The sequence below is a fragment of the Solea solea genome, chromosome 13 (genome assembly GCF_958295425.1).
Source record: "Solea solea chromosome 13, fSolSol10.1, whole genome shotgun sequence".
Taxonomy (NCBI): domain Eukaryota; kingdom Metazoa; phylum Chordata; class Actinopteri; order Pleuronectiformes; family Soleidae; genus Solea; species Solea solea.
In genome coordinates, this window is record NC_081146.1 from 15,716,767 (window position 1) to 15,738,128 (window position 21,362).

Below are 21,362 nucleotides of genomic sequence, written 5' to 3' on the forward strand. Positions count from 1 at the left end.
AATATTGCGTTATTTAATTATTTACAAACTGTAAGTTGTTCATAAAAGCACATGCATGTCGTTTAATCTGTCTGTTACCAGTAAAAAAAAATGCACAAAATATCGTGTTTTCTGGTGGATAACATGGAGAATTTCTTCATCTCACGTTGATGCTTCACTATGAGGTCATTTGCCCCACAAATCTAACCCAGTTCTGTCCGAACAGCTGCAGCTCAGTCACGTGAACCTGCGGTGGTGTTCTGCTGCCATCTACAGGTTCATTGCACAAATTACTCTAATATAATATAGTATTATTATGTAATGTTATTTAACGTTATATGGCCTGTCCTTGGGGTCCACCTTTGCACAAGCTGTGCTACAAGGTTGTGAAGATGATGTAATCTACAAAACTGGGTTCATTCCCTACTAACAGACGACCTTCACATAATGTTAGCCCATTGTTCTCCTAAGGTTAGTTACAACAAACCAAAAACTAATGTTTAGAGAACGTTCCCTCAGGGTTTGGGAGGAGCCTAATGTTCCCTAAGTGTTGAGGAAACCAAAAGAGAACGTTCTCCAAAGGTTGTGACAAAGTAACGTTGTGGGAACAGAATGTGGAACTAAAAACTAACGTTAGGGGAACGTTAAGAAAACTTTCCATATTAACGACAGGACAACCTAGGGGAGAACCTTTGGGGAACGTTCCCACAACCAAAAGGTAACGTTTCCAGAATTGTTAGCTGGGTTACCTGCTAGGGATCTGCATTCTTCATTGAAAAATGTGGGAATTCTGGTCTTTGCGCCCAGGATTTATTCATATATTTCTATTAAATGTTCCAAAAGTCCAGAATTGGGAGGGAAATTCCACTTTGGTGTCTGCACTCCTGCATTGAATCTAGGACTTAAACAACAAGCTGGTCTCCCTACGATCACTGAAAGCTGTATTTTGATATTTTATCTTTTTGTGTTTTATTCTTCTTTTAGATTGGTATAGTATAAATACTGTTATATTTTTGACTCTGATCATTTTACAGTACAGACAGTCTGCAGTGCTGCTAAATGCCTGTCCTGACCTCTTGATTTTATTTTTATTTTTTCCATCGGCCTTTCTTGGTTACATTAAGGTAATAATAATAAGAACAATAAAATCACACATACACAGACAGTAACAAACTTGAGAGATTTGAGAAACAAGGTGAGGAAACGCTACAAACTGCAAATGATAGCACATTCATTCTGTTGAGTCAAGGTTTAAAGAAATTTTAAAAAATATTCAAATTTATTTTGAAGACAGTCACATTTCATTGTTTATTTGGGCCAGGTGCAGGGCAAAGATTCAGTGTTTGCTACAGGTACTCACACAGCTACAGTAAAAGAGTTTTCTAAAATATGCAGGAAAGGGTATATTTTATCATATAAGGACATTAATTATATTGTTGTTGCACTCCTGGCTTTAAGATCTGGGTCTGACATAAGCATCTACATAAGAAAGAAAAAAAAAACACACTGACCAATATTTACAAAACAAGGCAAAATATTGATTTGAATGTGGGCATTATCTTTCTCAGTATATCTCAACCATAGAGATTTGGTGAAGATAAACGCGTGTGTGAATGATTATTCATGATATAAAAACCACATTATATTCACACAAGAGTTTGAAAAGCCTACACGTCTCTACTATGTGAAAAGCCATCATCTGTTGTGCTGTTGTGTAATCTTAGAATTACACAAAATTACTGCTATTTTACACTCTGTGTTGCACAGTGTAGCTTTTCTGATCTTTGTTAAAATGATCTAAAAACGGACTCAGTTAGAACAAGAAAATAATAACTGTGACAAGTCTTTTAGTTTCTTATTGTAATCTATAGTCTTTGCTATAGATTATAGATGGCTTATTTCAATTTACTTCTGTTGCTTTTTACAATGCAAACAAATGCAAAAATGCAAAAACATCATTGTATTTCATCTTAAATCCAGTATATAAATTCCGATAATATATCACTTTTGGCCTTTAAGAGTTTGGACAGGTTCATGTTTTTGTTCTTTAGGCTCAGAACATTTATTCTGAAATAAACAAAAAATTAAGGTGCTAAGTATCTGCTTAAATGTACAAAAACACATAAAGGTTTGAAAGTAATTGGACACATGAAGTCAAAAAGAACCATAGTGTGTGATAATACTCACTTGTACCTTGATGATAGGGAAAGAACATCCACCTTTGTTATCATTTAGATATGTTTTTGTTTTTTTGTGGAGGTTTCATTAACCCTTGAATAAGTGCACCTCAATCTGAGCCACGTGATCTCTTTAGTGCATGAACTCACAACAAAAAAAGTTAAATGACCATTATGACCATTATGAAGGATGACACTAGTTTACATTTTTTACTACAGGGAAAAGAAGTGGTAAGATCCTCAGTATTAGGAGAAGGGGGGGGGGGGGGGGGTCTAAACTCGCCACCCCCCCATCATAAGACTCCCTATTGACATAAACAGGATTTGTCCATATTTTTATCTAGAAAAAGTGGTGCAGTATTCTCATATCCGGGCCATTTTGTGAACCCCTGGTGAATTGTGATAGTTCTAGAAAAGAAAGATGAGAACAGAAATGGTCAAAAAAACAAAAACACTTCATAATACTTTTAACTTAATGTGTTTAGGTGTTAGTGCATATTGACTTGTGAGCTTCACTTTAAAAGTTTGCTGTACTTTTCCTTCAAATTCTCACTACTTGAATCTGAATAAGATAATATGATCTGTTTTAAATTTAAATTGATATAAAGACAACACAATAAAGCTGCGTTGCATCCAGTTTCTCACCCTCATGGCAGTGGATATCCAGGGAAGAAACCGTGACACTCTGGTGTAGACGCCAGGTTTCTTTGCCATGGCACAACCTGTTCCCCAGCTCACCACCCCCAGCAGACGATATCGAATGGCCTTAGACTGACTGTCCTCCGCCACAAAAGGACCACCGCTGTCTCCCTAAAACCACACATGGTAGAAGTAGTTCACACATGCACTTATGTATGTGTGAACTACTTGCAGGGCTATTTCCCCTTTCCCCCTGAATAGCAAACAAAAAAGTATAGCATAAAGCATATATTAATAATGAACTCAGGTAGACTCACCTGACAGGCATCAGTGCCTCCTTTCTCATAACCAGCACAGAACATGCTGGTGGTGATCTGATTGTCATAGTAATCTGCAGCGTTACAGACAGTGTCACTGATGATGGGGACATGTGCTTCCTGGAGAACATCTGCCAGGTGACCTGCAGGTAACAAAAAAAAAAACACAGTGTAAATACAATACAGAGGGAATACATTATGTCTATATTATTATGTCTAAGAGGAAGACCACAGAGAAGGTTCATGGATGTTGTAAATGAGGACATGAGGACAGTTGGTGTAAAAGAAGAGGACACAAGGGATAGGACAAGATGGAGGCAAAAGATCCACCCAAAGAAGAAGATGTTGTTCTCCTTGTGTTCAGGACTTCTATTGCCATTATTTCCATTTCAATAGCTTCTCCAGCCTTGCCAGCACACTCCACCTCCAGCAGCCCTTCAGTCTAAGAGTTTCTTGTAGGTGGAGAGAAACTCTGCTGCTCTGATAGCATTAGGAAGCGTGTTCTACCATTGGAAAAACAGTCTGACTGAGACTGCCTTGTGTGCAAGACCCAATAGTCACTCTGTGGGCAAAGGTCAGTGTCTTGAATTTGATTCAGGCTACCATTGGCAGCCAGGGGAGTTGAATGAACAGCAGAGGGAGAGAGAGAGAGAGAGAGAGAGAGAGCGAGAGAGAGGCATGTGCCCTATCAGGCTGGTTAAAGACCAACGGGCAGCTGTGTTCTGGATCATTCGCAGCAGTTACACATGAAGGGAGGCCAGGCAGAAGATAAACATGGCCTGGACCAAGGGTTGGGATGGCGTACTGATTTCAATCTAACTTTATTTGTAAAGCACTTAAAATAACCACAGTGGACCAAAGTGCTGTACATAATAATAAATAAAAGTGTGAAGTGAACAGATGCACCAGAAAGATAGCTGATCAAGCATGAAACCCAGGTTTCCTGCAACCGTTTTTGGGGAGGGAAGAAGAGGCAATTTTGATGCTGAGGTTAGTTAGTTGGCTGACAGTCCAAGACCTCAGTCATATAAAGGTTCAACTTTGAAACTGTAGTCTAATGTTGTTCATTTAGCCTTTTGAAACTTTTCTGTGGTTAATCAACTTCATATTTTGAAATGTATTATGAAAAAGATTGACCCCTGCATGTTTTTTAAAAGCCCCCCTCATTCACTTGACCGAGGTGCAAGGAGTGAGGACTAAAGAACACTATGTACACTGAAATGTCCAGAACAGATAGACGCAAACTGCAATTTTTAACCAAGGGAAAGAAAATCAAAGAATACAAATAATGTTTTTTCTGAAGTTTATTAAAACAAACTCACCATAGTAGCCAACGTTTCCCCAGCCTGTTACTGTCCCCATCTGTCCATCTATCAGTCTTTGACCATACGCTGGCAGACAAATAGGCTGGATGTATTCTATGTACACAAAGAAGAAGAAATGCATCATCACTAACACACTCACAAACATCACTTAAACTCATCATTTCAGATAAAGGTGGTGAAATAAACATGATCAATGAAACTGTTGAATTTACTCTAAGTATGACAAACACCAGGGAAGCTAGTGTGGGGGATCTTATTGTAGTTGGTTGTAATTATGAATGCCAAACACTAGATGTCGTCCTCACTTAAACGTTGTCTTCACAGCACACAGCAGTTCCCATTATCAGTTACTGCTATGGCATTTAAGGACACAGCCCTAACATGATGATATAAACTCTCACAGATTACAGTAAGTAATACAGTCATTTATTCCTATTTTGTTGTTATATAATTGACCTATTATTGAAGAAGTGTAAGGATTCTAGGGCAGACAGAAATATCAGTCAACGATGCACTTTTAACTTTAAGCATTAACTTTAAGCATTCCAGACTAATTATTATTTTGCTGTGTAAAGGGAGACCATCAAAGTAAGAATTCCGTTGCTTGGTTAGAACCGCTGTGTTTTTACTGTACATCATGTGACAAATGACTGACTCTCTTGTGGACACATCCGGTTCAGTGATGACAAAATTGTGTTGGATAAAACAAACAAAAAAGTCCCGTCGGCAGGAAGAAAACACAGGAAACCTCAAACAGGCCAATTACAGTAATGACTCAGGTGTGTGTAGATCTGATGGATATAGAATGGGTGTACGCCTTTCACGTGTCCTACCATTGAAAGTGAGTGGTTGTGTGAGGGCCAAAACAGCGATGTCCCTGCTGTTGTCGTCGATGTTGGTGTCTACGAAGGGCAGGTAGCTGCTGTGATAAACGATGGTCTTCACCTCCGCCACGTTGGCATTGACTGGTTTATTGTATATTGAGCCCAGCAGCACACGCCAGCGATTCACAAAGCGGATCCGTCTAACAGAGAGTGAGGGAGTGGCAGAGGAAACTTTGTCAGCTGTCTAAACACGCGCACAAATTCAAAACTTACTCCACCTCGAAAGCAGATGGGCAAAATATGGTTCCACCAAAGCAATCAGATACATTCAAAATTCATTTTAAAGCATGCATTTTGGTAGAATTTTGTCCCAGATGTTCCCATCACTTACTCGCGGAAACAGTGAGCTGCAGAGACAATCCAGCGGTCTGAGATGATGGATCCTCCACACTGATGAACTCCATCGTACTGTAAGCTGACCTGCCACGGCCAGCTGCCCTGCCGCGCATCCACACCGCCAACTATACGGTCTGCTGCAAAACTGCGTCTGCCACAGTCTGCCGACAAAAGAGTGGACAGAATGGATAAGATAAGATAAGATATACTTTATTGCCTGTTCCCAAAGGTGACAGAGATTGTTCTCCCAATAAGGCTCGTTTTTTTTGTAAATGACCCTAGCTGCTGAGTGGCTGGAACAGAAGTGATGCTGTTTTATCTCTCTCCCCACAGCACAGCTCCTTGGTCTTGGGGATGTTGGACCAGATCACTGACTGCCTGCTGCTAGTGAGCCAAGAGCATCTGTGCCAGTCACGTGTGCAACCAGGGCTATGTCGTCCACGTATTTAAAAAGTGCCATTAACTAGTTAAGTAAAGAGCAAAGATTGAGAACAATGAAGCAGAAAAACTTTACTCGGTTTTAAGAAACCTGCAGGTTGTGAAAAGCTTAAACGCAACAGACAGAAGCGCCAAAGCATGTGGAAAACATGAGATGTAAGGTGTCATGAGTGTGTGTCACACATCTGAGCTGTCGTCTTACCTTGGCACAAAAGTGTGAGAACCTCCCTGCTCTCACAGTCACTGAAACAAAGACATTCACAGTTACAACAGAGCAAAGAGAACTTGTTTCCTTTTTTTTTTTGTTAATTGCGCAGACAACTCAACAAAATGGCAGGAGGATCAACAGAGATTACAGTGTAGGGCAAGATTATACTGGGGATCAAACAGACAGGTGTTTGTTACCATGGAAACAATGAGTCCTTAATCTTCTTGCCGTAGCTGAGCTCCTCCTGTCTCACACAAAAGAACTCTCCGCCATCTCCACTGGCCTCTGGCACTGATGTGACCGAGTAATTCACCACACTGAAGACCAACAGAGACACACAAACATACACATTGTGTTAAGCCATCCTCTAATATTTACCAAAAAACTAATTCTTTCTTAACCAGCATCTCAGACACTTTGATCTCAGTAAGGGATTACTTTACAACCTCCTTTGAGTCATACTGAGAGATCATTGGATTCATATTTCACCTGACAAAGCCCACTTCTTCACAGCTGATGCTCGCAAGCTGTTCGTTGGCTGAGGAGGAACACACCTGACGCCACTTCTTCTGGGGGGAGTCAAAGACTCTGAGACGCTGGTCAGCAGAATTTACCTGAACTGTGGGGGAATGAAAGGATGAGTTCACTTTCACAACACGCTCGGTAAAACCCCACATTCAACATTTAGTCACCGGAAGTTTAACCAGGCCACAGATAATTACTGTTTCAAGCTTGTCAGATGTCAGTCTGTTCTTACTGGTAGTGCAACTATTTCATTTTCAGCTAATGTAGAACTGTGTTTTTCAGTCAGACACGTTACAATAAAAGATGATGGTTATCTAGACCTCAATAATGTTAAAAATACTGGATACTATGCATAAAGCTTAATATTTTTTAATTGAAATATGTCTCAAGATATATCTTAAGGTGAATAACTGTACTGCATAATAACTGCATCTGAGACACAGGATCTTTGAACGGTGTCTTCAGTGCAAACACTCAGTCACGACATTAAGTACAACTTAACATTGGAATAGTGTTCAATGTGTCTTTTAGTGTAAATGTTACAGTAAAAGCCTATATTTGGCCCAAATAGTGTTACCGACCTATTCCCTTAATCAGTAAGGCCATAATCAATACTTGAGGGTGACACTATAATCTAACAATTAACATGCAAAGACATTACTGTGGTAGACTCACAGTCTAGTGAGCACCAGATTCCAGGCAGGTGCAGGGAGAGGCAGGAATGCTTTTGCTATGGTATGTTTTTAACTCTTACTCGACCTTGAGTTCCAGGACTCATAGTCTTGCAGAGGAAAGAGATTTGCATGTTTTGCCCTAAGGTTCCTGTGATATTTGATGAAACGTCAAAAATGTGGCATAACTGTGTGTTACTCATACTCACTGTCATATAATCCTGTATCTTCCTCCATTGTGCAAAACGTAACTACAAAAGAGTAAAATACACAGCAAGTTAGAGCGATGTATGACTAACTATAATGTATATGGCTTAAATTAAAATAAAAACAAACAACAGACTATGGTTGTCACATGTTCCAGAGACACATGCGTCTACAGTATGTGAATGAGCATGTGGTCTAACCTACGGCCCAAACGGCTGCTCCAACAGCTCCCAAGATCATCAGTACCAGACACATGCCCATCACCCGGCAGGGTGTCAACACACAGGTCAGAGAGATGCCCTTGCTCCCTAAAAACAGACACACACAGTATTATTGGAATATTTCATGTTGCATATTAATATTTCATTCCTTATTTTATTATCTATCTATCAACATGCTATCTAGTGTGATTGGGGGTTCTTTTTCTGGACTCCACCAGCGTAAACAACCATCAGCAAGATTATCAGTTTTAGCTCAGTGTTTTAACTCACGGGGACACAGGGACAGAGTAGACGCAGATCTGGCACGGACTGAAGAGTACAAATGACACGGATTAGATCAATAGTCTAAAGTCTAGCATTTCTCCACAAAGTGAGAACAAACTATCAAGCCATGTCTGCCCTGTCTGTGTGCACAAGCAGGATGTGTTGTTCACAGTGTGATCACAGTGTGTTTCTTTCTTTTTATTTACTGTCTGTCAGCGTCAGCCACAGAGTAAATTCACATGTTGCATATCACAGATTTGGAAGTATGGAATCAAAAAACAAGTCCTGGTATTACACAAAGCCACTATTCATATACAGTAGGTCCACCTATTGTTTCCACGGATGTTTCATTCTTCTGTCTCTCTTTACATTTCAAGAGTATCAGGCCAGTGTATAATTATGGCACACAATTTGACCTCTGCTCAGGTGGAGTCGTGCTGACTTATGTGACTTACTGTCTGTAATAGTCCAAAGGCTAATAAGCCCACCATAATAGTGCTGCAACCTACCTGGCAAAACCTGCTACAGAAACATGGCTGCCACAATATCAACAAACACACACAAATTCCTGCTTTGTCAAAATGGAAAAAAAAGAAAAGTAAGCAAAAAGAAAAACTGCATTGGTGCGGAATGTTTTTAATACTTAAAATATGATTCTTAGTGTAGAGCAAGAACCAGTCTGCACAAGGACTGAGTCAAAATCTGTTACTTAGCATCTGCAGACACTCAAGCATATGTGATTGACAATGACAGGTCTCACAGTCACCGAATATCTATGGTGTTATCAAGAATAGCGATGGGAATCAGATAGTGGACAAAAATACTACATGTCACATGACACAAATGTGTGATAAACAGCTTCAAAGTTCATAAATGCTCTAATGACTGTATCAGACTAATATTGGTATCGGTAGATACTCAAGTTTGTGATGTTGGTATCAGACACAAAAAAGTGTCATTGTCCCATCCCTATTCAAGAATCGTGACAGCTGACCTCCTCCTCCTCCTCCTGGTCTACTATCTCCTCACATCTACTCCCTCAACACCATCATATTTCACTGGCCAACTCTTACTCTCCTTTGACTGGAATTTTTCAACAAACTCTCCACATTTCCTTCCCTCCCTCTCCACCCATCTTTCGCTGCCTCTGCTCCCCTGTTTGCTCCTCCTCCCCCTCCGTACCTGTCCTCTCTTAACTTCCTCTCCTCAGAATTCCCCAGCAAACATCCACTCAGCGTGACAATGGCGTTACTGTTCGTGTTCCGTGGATTGAAACTCCGTGGTTATGAACAGAGATGAGAGCGCATGATGATGAAAGTGAAACGTAAAAGGTGAAAAACAAAAAGTGAGTATGTGATCAGCATGCAGTATTCTTTTACGCCGTGGTTTTTAACAAAAGTTGCCTCAGCACAGAATGGGTTGGTATATCAGTATCGACAGGTGCTCCCCCCCCCCAGCCCCCTTTATCCTTTCTTTCTGTTTCATTCCTTCTCTCCGTCTTCACATAGCGCTCTTCCTAATCACACTGCAGGAAAGAACAAGCGCTCTATTGTGTCCACTTCAGAGTTCTCCTTCTCCTGTGTGTATGTGTGTCCCTTTACCTGTGTGTTATGAGGGACGTTAAACGGACAGACAGTTGCTGGCACAGTTATTTACGCTGTTTATGTTAAAAATGATTGAATTGGAGATCTTTAGAGTTGTAAAACTGGATACGGTTATATCGTCTGTAGAGAAGAAAAGGAAAAAACGATAATCTAGGCTTTCATAACTGTTTGATACATACATTTTCTGAAGAGTCACACATGGCTTGGGCTGCAGCAACTGATCACTCAATTGATCATTAATCAATTACTAATTGAATCGCAAACTATTTTGTTAATTGATTAACTGGTTTGAGTGTTTTCTAATAGCCAAAACCAGTTCTTTCTGATTTTTCAGATCCTTAAATGTGAATGTTTTCTGAATCATTGAGTGAATCATTTTGTCGACCAAACAACTAAATGCTTAATCGAGAGTAATCGATAGTTGCAGCCCAACACATGATAAAAACATATGATCATGTACACTGAAAAAAAGATGAACAAACTTAACTCAAGTTAGCAAGTTATATGAAATTATCCACAAATAAATTGTGTTTTTGACATCTAGTTTGTTTACATGTCACCAACTGAAATCATCCATATGTTATTGTCAAAGGAGGAAATTGTGTTGCAATGCAGTGTGTACATTTTTGGACCACACCGTGACTGGGTCACTGGTTACTATGGTTTGTTGCCACTGCAATAAACAGCGGTAACAGTGACTCATCACTGACTACTGTGTATGTGAGCCATCCACATAGAGCATAACATGTATTTTATCTTGGTTTATTTCTGTCTATCCATGCGTCATATGACCAGAGTGGAAATAAAGGTTGAGTGAGTCATCTGTGGGACATTGGGAGGGATACCCTCAGCTCTGCATGCATTACGCTTGCCCACTGAACACTCTGTGTCCTTGGGTAAAACGAGGCAACTGTGAACCACATGAGACACTATGTGGCCGCCCACGCCCTCCCAAGACCAAAATACCAAAATAGAGAGAAAAACATGAACATGCGCAGATTTTAAGTAGATACCTGTTTAGTAGAAAACTATCTTTGAGAGGAGTCCTATTTTTTGGTCTCAGGAAACTGTATTTATCCCAAGAATATCAGTACACACTGACCTCGCCAGCAAGGTTTATGTCAAAGCACAGCAAAAAGCAGCATAAGAGACAAAATCTATCGATAAAAACATAAAAAAAAAGAAGCTTTTTACTGTTGACTGTTTGCACTGTACATCTTTTGCACAAATTGTATTTTATTTATACACGACCTCGGTACAGTTATTTAATTTTTCATTTCATTATTCTTATTCTAACTCTTTATAATCACACAGCACCTTACCTCCAGAGGTTTTAAATTTCAATTTTATTTCAATTTTATGTTTTTAAGTTTAAACTGTTGGTTCTTTTTCTTTTTTATTGTTTTGGGCTGACCGGGTTCTGGAGAAACTGGAATTTCATTCCCACCTCATGTCTTAATGTGTGTTGGAATGACAATAAAGGAATCTTGAATCTTGAATCTTGAATCTTTATCCAGATGGAAGAAGGAATTTAAGTCTTAGAGTAACAGTTTGTTCTGGTAAAGGACACATTTGAACACTACCCATCACAGAGAATCCACTGTATGATGAGGTTAGATTTGAACTGTGACTTTCTTTTGTTTTGAAACCGACTATTGGTTTGGAGCCGGCTATCTGTTGTTATTTGTGTTGGCTTCAAGTGTTAGTGTTTTTCGAAATAACAGAAAAAGAAACATGTGTATAAATAATAATAATAATAATGATAATAATTTTTTTTCTCCGCTACCCTCATCTGCACAGTCAGCATCCTTGACTGATTATAAAATGACCAAATTCTGATGTTTCTAGATAGTAGTAAGAGTCTGAAACGAGAAGCGTAGACACATACTTGTGGTTGTCATGGTGGAAAAATAAAAACAAACACAAACATAATGTAATGGTAAACATTAGCCGGAATAGAAAAATGTAGTGTTTCTTTGAGTCTGTGTGTGTGTGTTGGTGTCCCTGTACTTGTTCACACATGCACGGTGTATAAACACGTCAAAATTGAGGATAATGCAGCCACTTCCTGAAAACGACGTCTTGCCTAATATAAGCACAGACATACACAAAACAATCCGCACCATGTGTGCCACTCCTCGACTAGACTCTGTTTCTCATGTAATTACACACATAGGCTGATTCATTGCATCTGGGAGGACTCTCCTTTCCTCTCCTCTCATTCAAACTTCAGGAAACATTAAAACATTTGGCCAGGTCGTGTTCCAGCACAGAACGTAAGTTACAGACAACAACGACGACACAATGAATGAGAAGATTTATGCTTAAGAAGATTGACTCACATGGAGATTATACCAGTTTTAAATTAAAGACTTCAACTTCAAAGGAGAGGACCGGCTTCACTGTACTGGCACTCAGAGTGTGAGGTGAGTACAAGCAGGGTTATTGCGTACAAGGATAACACGATTTTAATTCATTTATTTTGGACTTGTTTTATTTTTACTCTGAATTTGACTTTGTTCTACTTCCTGCTGAGGATGAGCCAATATGACGCATCATATTAGTCCAATAATGGTCAAAATCACTGTAATGTAATCAGAAAACATAACAAGTAAAATTGAAATGATCAAAAAATCTTTAAAATTACATAAATGTGCCATTAAGCTCAAGATGCAAAGACAGACCACTGCTGTCATGTGAGCAGAATGAAAGCGACGGCTGCACGTGTCTGCCAAGTGTCTGCCACACTTCAGTAATCACGTCAGCTTAAAGAAGAAAAGAGAATCATGAAAAATCATTTGACTCTTGACTTTACAGCAAGATGACCCAGGTTTGCGAGCCGGACGGAACAAGGGCCTTTCTACGTGGAGTTTGCATGTTCTCCCTGTGTGTGCGTGGGTTTTCTTCAGGTTCTCTAGTTTCCTCCCACAGTCCAAAGACATGCAGATTTGGGGATTAGGCAAATTGTACACTCTAAATTGACTGTGAGTGTGAGAGTGGATGGTTGTTTGTCTCTATGTGTGGCCCTGTTATGGACTGGCGACCTGTCCAGGGTGTGACCCCGCCTATCGCCCTATGTCAGCTGCGACTGGCACGGTACCTCATGTGGAGGATAATGCAGTAGAAGATGGATGGATGGAAACTAAAACAGCAGTATTTTAGCTGAGTCATGTTGGAGGTTGTTTAGTTCATCAAACACACACAGTTGGAGCATAATGTTTTAGAAAAGTGGTATATACATAATTCACAGCTGGTTTTAAAGGAGTTCAAAAGCATTGGTTGTGTCTCAAGGTTCTGATATCAGTATCTGCATTAGATATAAAAGAGGGGTATCAAGCCACCTGTACTAACTGCCTGTGTGTGATTAGCCCCACCTCTTTATTATTGGTCACACCTACGTATGTCTTGGTATCTCAACTCTCTTTGCTCCCTATCTGCATGTTCGGCATTCTTCGACTGTTCTACATCGCAGCATAAAAACCTGTTGTTTTTGTTTCGTTTCGCGAGGCTGATCCACCGTCACCGTCTGCATTTGTTGACAAAGTTTACAGTATTGTGTCCATATGAGGAAATGTGAATTGTCAACACAGCATTTCTCAGCGCACACTGACAGCAACAGTGAGATAAAGGTAGCTCATCTTATCTTTTCTTCCATAAACGCACCATATTATTTGCTTTAAACTCATCTGGGTGTCGTAATACGGCAAAAAATATTTGCTCAGCACTCCGGCATTTGAAGGAATGCTGGATTTCACGGACGCAGATGGAAGAGTGTTGGAAACACGGGGCTTCAGAGTTGTTTGTTGCCAGGAAAGTGTGCTGGTGTTATCACTGCAAATGATCTGTTGAAATGACAGCGTATAGTTTGGTGTCATGCAGCATTTACATTTCTTTGCTGCAGAAAGTTAATCATTTATGTTTTGGGTCAGACGTTTTCTCATTATTAGCAAATAAATAATATTACAACCAATTTAAGTAAATGTTTTTCAAGCTGAGAAGACAAACCTGGACATAAATCAGTGAGAACAGCAGAGAGACATGTAAGCCAGCTTTGAACAAATCTGTTAATGGTTAACTGTCAAGTGGACTGATGTCTGGTCCCAAATACAGAGAACAGCATGAGCTGAAGCCTGACCAGCATTCTGCATGTGCATGCGTGCGTGTGTGTGTGTGTGTGTGTGTGTGTGTGTGTGTGTGTGTGTGTGTGTGTGACAGAGATACAGAAACAACCATGTATCAAAGATAAACACTCACCCATCTTCTTCTCTGTTACAACTTTCTCGACATACATCTGTATACAGTGAGATGCAAAGGGCAATAGCAGATGATCTGTCTCCTTCCTTGACTTGCAGGTTGTGTGAGCCCTCTAAAGGAAAGAACAAAAAGAAACAAATCTGAATACCATATATAATATATTGTAATAATACACACACACACATAGCCAGTTCTCCAGAAAAACCTATTTACTAACATGTTGTGATGCAAAGTTTGACCAGATCTTCTTCTGTTATTTGTCTCTTGATCAAATGTGAACAGGAACGTGGAGGTTTGTGGTTCATTAACCACCTGTCACAAGACTCGCTGCCCTCACTGCAAACTGCGACATGTGAAGTCATATGACACACATGACACCGCCAAACTAAACTGAAAGCTATCTATATTGCTTATATTACTGTGAATATTCAAAAGGTATGTGCTATATTTGTTCTGCTTATTATTTGTCCCATCAGACCATGATTTGTGGCCTTTAACCTGCTGCCATTTTATATCATCAAATGCAAGAGATCCCCAAATGTCTGAGGTTTGTGGCCCCTAAAAATTCAGCAAAACCTCCGGGGCAAATGCCCAAATTGCTGAAACACTGAAATGAAAATATTTGATCTCTGTTATCAATGAATGAGTGTAAGGAATAATGGTCTCAGTAAAAAATTAAAAAAAGCTGTGTTTGGCCATAACTTCCACTGTGTGAGTATTTAACCTTATATGGAATTTTTAATTCACTATTTCAAACTTGATTGTTCAGGTTTGTTGCCCTGATTGTTTTTGTCTTATGTGAAAGTGAAGGAAACATTTGAGTAGAATTCCTTGTATGTGCCCAATAGTGCTGATGGTGATTCTGATATTGGGTCTGAACACAACACACCTTTGTGGAAAAAGTATGTAAACACAATGATAAGGCACAATTTATTTGACATGTTATTCTTTCACGAATACATGTTTCTAAGAATTTGATAAATGGGATAAAATTTTCCAGAGTCATTCTGAGGCCTTTTTTTTAAACTTTGGGGAACACTAATCGCGAAACACTAAAATGAGCAAACACAGAAATACAGACTTAAAAATACTTTTAAACACAATGACTTACCTGTTGGCCTGAATTTGTCCTATTTTTCCTCTCTTCTTTCAAGAAGTATATATATATATATGTGTGTGTAAAAAAAGAATAAAATAACTTCAGATGCGCAAAATAAACAGCTGTTAACACGCTGGCACCACCAGGTAAATCCCCAGTTTACGGTAAATCCGTCTTTTCTTTCTCCGCAGGTTACTGACCCCCAAAAAAGAAGAAAACTGCGACAAAACTTTCCAGCGACAGTTCAAACTATTTCTCTCAACCGAAACCACCTGCGCCTGTTTCCAACAGAAACGAGAGGAACATCTGGATGAGAGGAGCAGGTGAAATCACACTTAGTCGTGTAACACTTCAACGTTTATCCGCAGTTTGTCGCTGAGCCTGCGTATGTTTGTGTGTATGCGTGTGTGTGTGTGTGTGTGCGGTCCTTCCTGTGAGCGGTCAGCTGCGCAGAGTAGAGGGTCGCTAGTGACGTCACGGACACGTTTCTGAGTGGCGCACAAGAGTCTCAGAGCTGTGCACAGGTGAACACACAAAAACCTGCATGATCACAACAGTACAGTGTGATGATGCTCTGGTATGTGATTATAGACAGGTGCGTTGTTTGCAGCAGGGCAGACAGTTGCCTGGTGCCCCAAGCTGTTTTAGGGGCCATTTGCATATAGCAGTGGTCAGCACTCACACACACACACAAAATCCACATTATTGTTAGCTTAAGGTAGCAAACGTGTATGTTTGTTTCTGACTGAAGATGTTTGCCTTATGTTTCAGCCTAATATTTAATAACTTACAAAGAAATGGGCCCTCGGCCACATTTACTTGCTGGTCCCTGACATAAATCATCTAAATAAATGGATCTACAGTATCTATGTGTCTCGTATAAAGTAACTTAAAGGGATCCTTGAGTAAAAGTACACGTATCTTACCAGAAAATGGCTGTGGTAGAAATTGAAGTCACTTTTTTATAATATTACATAGAAATAACAATCTTAAAGTATATGACATTTACTGTAAAAAAGTAACTTTCAGATATAAAATGCACTTAAGTTTTAGAAGTAAACGTATTTAAAAAGTGGGTAGTAAGGTAGCTCAGTGGTGGGGCGAGTTGTCTTTCAACTGGAAGGTTGGATGGGTGCAATTCCTGTCCCTGCTGGTCTATGTGTCCTTGAGCAAGACACTTAACCCCGTGTGAATGGGTATGAAAGATGGGTGAATGGCAAGACTGTAGTGTAAAGCAGGACTAGACTAGGACAAGACTAGAAAACATCTATATACATGTAAATACAGACCATTTCCAACTCTTAGTATTTGTACTTTGTTACATTACAACCAGAGGAGCTCATTCAGTGGCAGACTGTTGTCACAGATCTGCTCAACCAGCAGACTCAGGAACTCCTTTGTCCCACGTGCCATCAGGCTGCATAATGCCATTGTTGGGAAGGGAGGGGGGCCGGTGAGTTGGGGACATGCAGACAGAGTTTGATGTAGACACCACAGAGAAACTGAATACAACACACCGAATTATGAACGCTAAACTAACCCTAACTCTATATGTCTGGTCACCACCCACTTCCTTTTCTGCATGGAGAATAAATAAAGAGGAAGTATTTGACTTTTTGTGTTTGTTTCAAGGAAAGAGAAGCACCGGGCAGACTGGTTGTTGAAGCAACACAAGCGCTCGAGGCGGACAGGGAGGACGGTGGGAAGAGCAGGAGATAAAGCACCTCAGCAGAAATATGCAAAAGATAGGAGGACAAGTTGCACGGAGCTGCTGGCTGCTCCTCACGCTCTCACTTAAAGGTAGGTACCAGCAGCGGAAGTCATGATGAGACGCACCTGAGTCACTGTGGGGATCAAGCTGCAGTGTCCAAACTCACTGACCAAACCTTAGTATTTGTGAATAAGACCACAACAGCTTACTATTTCATCCTCAGTGAGTGTGAGTGTACACTACAGTTGAAATTAAAGGTAGGCGACATTCAGCGCTATATTATATATTCATTTTCTCATCATTATGTCATTATACAGCAAGCTGAGACCAAGCACATGTTTTATTTCTATTCAAGTATAGGCTATCACATGAAGTTGATTATTATAAAATAAGCCAATGTGTGTAAAAAAAAATAAAAATAAGAAACACTTACATGTTTTTTGTTTTCATGTGCAGTATGCCTAATTCTTCAGACGCTTTCCCCAGGAATTTAAACGGTTATAATATCCTCTGCTCCTCAGGTATTCTTGCAGGTGATTGGTCGGTCCGTCTCCCGTCCAGTCCCATCTGTGCCGTGACTGGTTCTTCGGTGGTTTTCCCTTGTTCCTATGACTACCCCCAAAGTTTAAATGAAGCCAAGGGAGCGACACAGCTCTCCACTCAGGTAATTCAATAAAGGAGGCATTGTTATTGTAGCTGCTGCAGTGTATTCTGAAAGTGTATCCACTCTGCAAGGGCTGAACTCTGTTGCAGGTATAGCTGATGATGAGGACTTAAACCATTAATCTAAGCTTGCTTGTGTTGAGAGAGCCTTAAACACCTTGCTTAATTAAAATAAACAATTCCTTTAGTCCATTTCAGAGGTGGGAAGAGTACTGAATTATTCTACTCAAGTACAAGCCCACAAAAAAACAGTAACCCAGGTAAATGTAATTCATTACTTTCCACCTGTGGTCTCTTTATTGTTCTCTATTAGGGTGGAGGAGGAGGAGAACAGTACAAAGTTCTGTCTGAGATGTGGTGTCTTGGAGAGAGTCGTTGTATCACTCCAAGGTATTGTAAAATTTATATGGTAAATCAACGATTTTTACTTGCAGAATTTAGGGAAAAAAATGCTCTTTTTGCTTCCGTCTGTGTGTCTGTGTCAGGTATGTGTTCCACAGTGCTGGTATTTTCCCACATCCATCCTACCAGAACAGGGTGAAGTACATGGGACAACCAGGAACAAAGAACTGCTCCCTGAAGATCTCTGACCTGAGGCCGTCAGACAGTGGAAACTATGTGTTTTACCTCATCACCAGCCATCCGACGCAGAAGATGCCAGAGCAGAGAGGCATACAGCTGCTGGTGGCAGGTGGGATTGTGTAATTGTACTCAGAAAATACAGAAGTAAAACACACATTTAAGCATCTCTGTTTTCAACATTACTTCATTTGCTTTGAGTATGATGTCATTGAACCATAGTCTAACATGTCAGGCAGCCAGTGAAATGAAACTGAAGTGATGCAGGGGAAAAACAGGCATTAGAATAGTGAAAACATTCCAATATGAAAACTGTATGAGCTCAGCTCAACCTTAAAACTTCACTTCAGTCTAATTCAACATTGGTGTTTGTAGTCAGACTGTGTTCGCATGTCGGCACAAACTGCAACTTGTCTTAAACTTGAAATTGGACCTAGAGCAATTTCAGACTTTTCAGTGTGCGAAAACAGCCTCATTTTGGAGGTGGTGTTGTTGTTGCTCCACCACAAAGAAATCCTTAAGCAATTACTGAGAATACTCTGTGTGAGGTCTCTTATTGTTTGCTGAATGACAAAACCCTATTGTTAAGCTGCACCGATCATAAAATAAAACAATAGAAAATAAATTGTGAAAAGAAAAGTATTCAACTCAAGTTATCATGTCACAACCTTTATACCTTTTCTCTAGTTTCCTCCAGTGCAGTCACAATGTCAGTGAGTCCGTCCAGCGGCGTCACCGAGGGTTCGTCCGTACATATGTTCTGCTGCAGCCCTTCAGCGAGTCCACAGGCCCGATTCAGGTGGTTCCTGACTAACAGCACCACCCCGAGGTTTAATGGACAGGTGTGGAACATCAATGATGTCACCGCTGATGTCTCTGGCTCCTACCACTGTCAGATGCAGACTGGAGACAGACTGCGTGACTCGGCAACACAAGCCATTAATGTGGAGTGTGAGTAGAGTTGAATCATCAATGATGTCATGATACATGATGTTACGTGAAGTTTCTAAAAGACATGATTAAAAAAAGGCTAAAACATTTAGCAAAGGTCCAGTATGTAACTTTTAGAAGGGTGTATTGTCAAAAATAAAATACATTATTTATAGGTATGTCTGTAAAAGTGAATAATTGCTTTAAATAATTCATCACAGTTCATCACCATTGTGTGAACTCTTTTGGCAATATGTATGCATGCCATTTCATGATTAGCAGGGTTGTAATGTAACAAAGTACATTAATAATTAATGTATCTGTACTTTACTTTATTTAAATTTATATTTCGAGCAACTTTTACTTTTACTCCACTACATTTCCTCTGACTATCTTTGTTATTTCTTACAACCAAATAAAATCAGAAGAAGAGTTGGTGATGGTCTGTATTTATATAGAGTATTTCTTGTCTTGATGAGCTGCTTTACACTACAGTTTTGCCATTCACCCATTCACACACTGCAAGTACACTCTGAAGTACAGTAAATGTCATATACTTTAAGACTTTTACTTAAGTAATATTATAAAAGGGACTTCAACTTCTACCAAAGTAGTTTTCTGGTAAGATACTTGTACTTTTACTTAAGTATCCCTTTTAAGGTACTTTATACAAGACTGATAATAAGGTTGAATTTTTTAAATACCAGATAATCTGAAGGGATCTATTATTGACCTTTCATCTGACCCGTCATCTGTCTAGATTCACCTCGGAACACAGCAGTTTCCATCTCTTCCACTGGAGATGCACAAGTAGAACTTCCCGTGACTCTGACCTGCAGCAGTGATGCTAACCCACCTGTGCACGTGTTCAGCTGGTACCAGGGTGCAGCGTGTCTCCCTGACACAGACAAAAGCTTTCATCCAGCACGACAAGTAACGGCCACAGCCACAGGAAGAAGCTCCAATCTCAGGAGAGCCAACGTCAGGGCTGAGCAATACGGGCAGCACTGCTGTGTGGCACGCAACATACATGGATCACAGACTGTCAGTGTGACACTCACAGATTCCAGAGGTTGGTGAACAAGAATTATCTGTGTGTCTGTTACACTTTTACTGCAGAAAATGTATGAAATGATATTCCCTCTTCAATGATACGCTCCTCGTCTCTCTGAAAACAATGTCTTTGTTGAGGTTCGTTCCATGAACATACATAATATAGTAATAAACACACTGCCTGAGACAATTGTTACTTTTCTGTCTTCTGCAGCAACAACTCCTTCTGAATCTACGGGAAACAGAGCTGTACTTATTGGTTTGGCCATCTGTGTCCTATTGGCTGCTATGGCCTTAGTTGCCTTTTTTGTGAGAAGGTGAGTTATTTACTTGTATTAATATCAGTCACTATCAAAAATTCCTAATAACAAAAATTTATTTTTCTTTCCTCTCAGGAGACAGAAGTCATCCCAAAATCAATCGTATGCTCTGGCGCCAACAGCTGCTCCAGAACCTTAAGCACTCCTGCACACACTCATGCCTGCTCAAGCGAGCACCAGAGTATGCCAACGTCAGCGTTTGTCAGTGTTTGTACAGAATATTAACATTATAAACCCTCCGGTAACATGTAGAAAAGCGGCATTTTCACCGTTTTTGATGACGACATATTGCGTATAAACCTGGAGTCTGCTCTTCTCGCTGTTCTTCTCTACTTCATTTGTTTTCCTGTAACTGTAGTCATTTTACATTTAATGTCAGAGCTTTTGTGCTCTGTTTTGCGTGTTTACATAGAGGTAAGTTACACTTTCAGGACAAAGACATCTCAGCTAACCAAAGGCAGTTATAGTTATAGTTGTAGTTGTAGTTGTAGTTTTAGACATGTAAAAAAAAATCCTGAACAGAAGACTGAAGAGAAACTGGTGTGATTACTTTTTATTCTACATTTTTTTTTTCACATGTTCTTAGCGACTATTTTCTAATGTGTGAAGAGGAGAAACTCTGTATTTGATTTAGTTTTAAGGGTCTTAAAATGTTCACTTTGGTGCATCCACCGTCACACCTCACATTGCCAGGGGAACGTTACATGTGCATGCACTTTAACCTGCTTGACTCCATGACTGAAATCATGCACACAGAAGAAAAGCAACTTTACCTTGGCTGGACATCACATGACAGACATCACACTCCATCCCTAAGCAGGATATACAGTAGCACTGGAAAAATGTTTTTCATGGATTTTATTTTAACGTAATGAGATGAGCATGTTGAAGCTGAAACAAATGAAACAGTGTTGAAATTACCTCTTTATTCCGTTGTCTCTTGGTTTCTTGTTGATGT

At 39.9% G+C, this 21,362-nt stretch overlaps 2 protein-coding genes across 5 annotated transcripts; one reads left to right on the forward strand and one right to left on the reverse strand.

The window, feature by feature from the left end:
* Positions 1-1,235: 1,235 nt before the first annotated feature.
* Positions 1,236-15,579, reverse strand: hpn (hepsin). 2 transcript variants are annotated; one of them, XM_058646958.1, is made up of 13 exons: positions 15,161-15,579; positions 14,050-14,161; positions 7,907-8,014; positions 7,709-7,750; positions 6,793-6,922; positions 6,501-6,620; positions 6,298-6,338; positions 5,653-5,818; positions 5,271-5,461; positions 4,435-4,530; positions 3,113-3,255; positions 2,802-2,966; positions 1,236-2,564 (listed from the first exon to the last, which is right to left on the reverse strand). In XM_058646958.1, the coding sequence occupies exons 2-13, from the start codon at positions 14,084-14,086 to the stop codon at positions 2,520-2,522; spliced, it is 1,284 nt and encodes a 427-aa protein (XP_058502941.1). In that variant the 5' UTR covers positions 14,087-14,161; positions 15,161-15,579; the 3' UTR covers positions 1,236-2,519. The 2 variants fall into 2 exon arrangements, with proteins under 2 accessions (XP_058502941.1, XP_058502942.1); XM_058646959.1 differs by lacking the exon at positions 15,161-15,579 and adding an exon at positions 14,267-14,302.
* On the forward strand, positions 11,791-21,330 carry LOC131470895 (B-cell receptor CD22). 3 transcript variants are annotated; one of them, XM_058646960.1, is made up of 10 exons: positions 11,791-12,221; positions 15,340-15,471; positions 16,781-16,948; positions 17,381-17,523; positions 17,836-17,912; positions 18,008-18,213; positions 18,789-19,052; positions 19,792-20,103; positions 20,299-20,401; positions 20,480-21,330. In XM_058646960.1, exons 3-10 carry the CDS (start codon positions 16,885-16,887, stop codon positions 20,541-20,543), a joined length of 1,233 nt encoding a protein of 410 aa, XP_058502943.1. In that variant the 5' UTR covers positions 11,791-12,221; positions 15,340-15,471; positions 16,781-16,884; the 3' UTR covers positions 20,544-21,330. The 3 variants fall into 3 exon arrangements, with proteins under 3 accessions (XP_058502943.1, XP_058502944.1, XP_058502945.1); XM_058646961.1 differs by lacking the exon at positions 11,791-12,221 and adding an exon at positions 13,229-13,424; XM_058646962.1 differs by lacking the exon at positions 11,791-12,221 and adding an exon at positions 14,395-14,484.
* Positions 21,331-21,362: the final 32 nt, after the last annotated feature.

Excerpts from the sequence above, each read along its gene's own strand:
- hpn (XM_058646958.1), bottom strand. The coding sequence starts at position 14,086 with ATGTATGTCGAGAAAGTTGTAACAGAGAAGAAGATGG. Across the intron at positions 8,015-14,049 it reads TGTAACAGAGAAGAAGATGG|GGAGCAAGGGCATCTCTCTG; the intron begins GTGAGTGTTTAT and ends GTCTGTTTTTAG. Across the intron at positions 6,339-6,500 it reads AAGGACTCATTGTTTCCATG|TGACTGTGAGAGCAGGGAGG; the intron begins GTAACAAACACC and ends TCTTTGTTTCAG.
- LOC131470895 (XM_058646960.1), top strand. The coding sequence starts at position 16,885 with ATGCAAAAGATAGGAGGACAAGTTGCACGGAGCTGCTGGCTGCTCCTC. Across the intron at positions 16,949-17,380 it reads CCTCACGCTCTCACTTAAAG|GTATTCTTGCAGGTGATTGG; the intron begins GTAGGTACCAGC and ends TCTGCTCCTCAG. Across the intron at positions 18,214-18,788 it reads CATACAGCTGCTGGTGGCAG|TTTCCTCCAGTGCAGTCACA; the intron begins GTGGGATTGTGT and ends CCTTTTCTCTAG.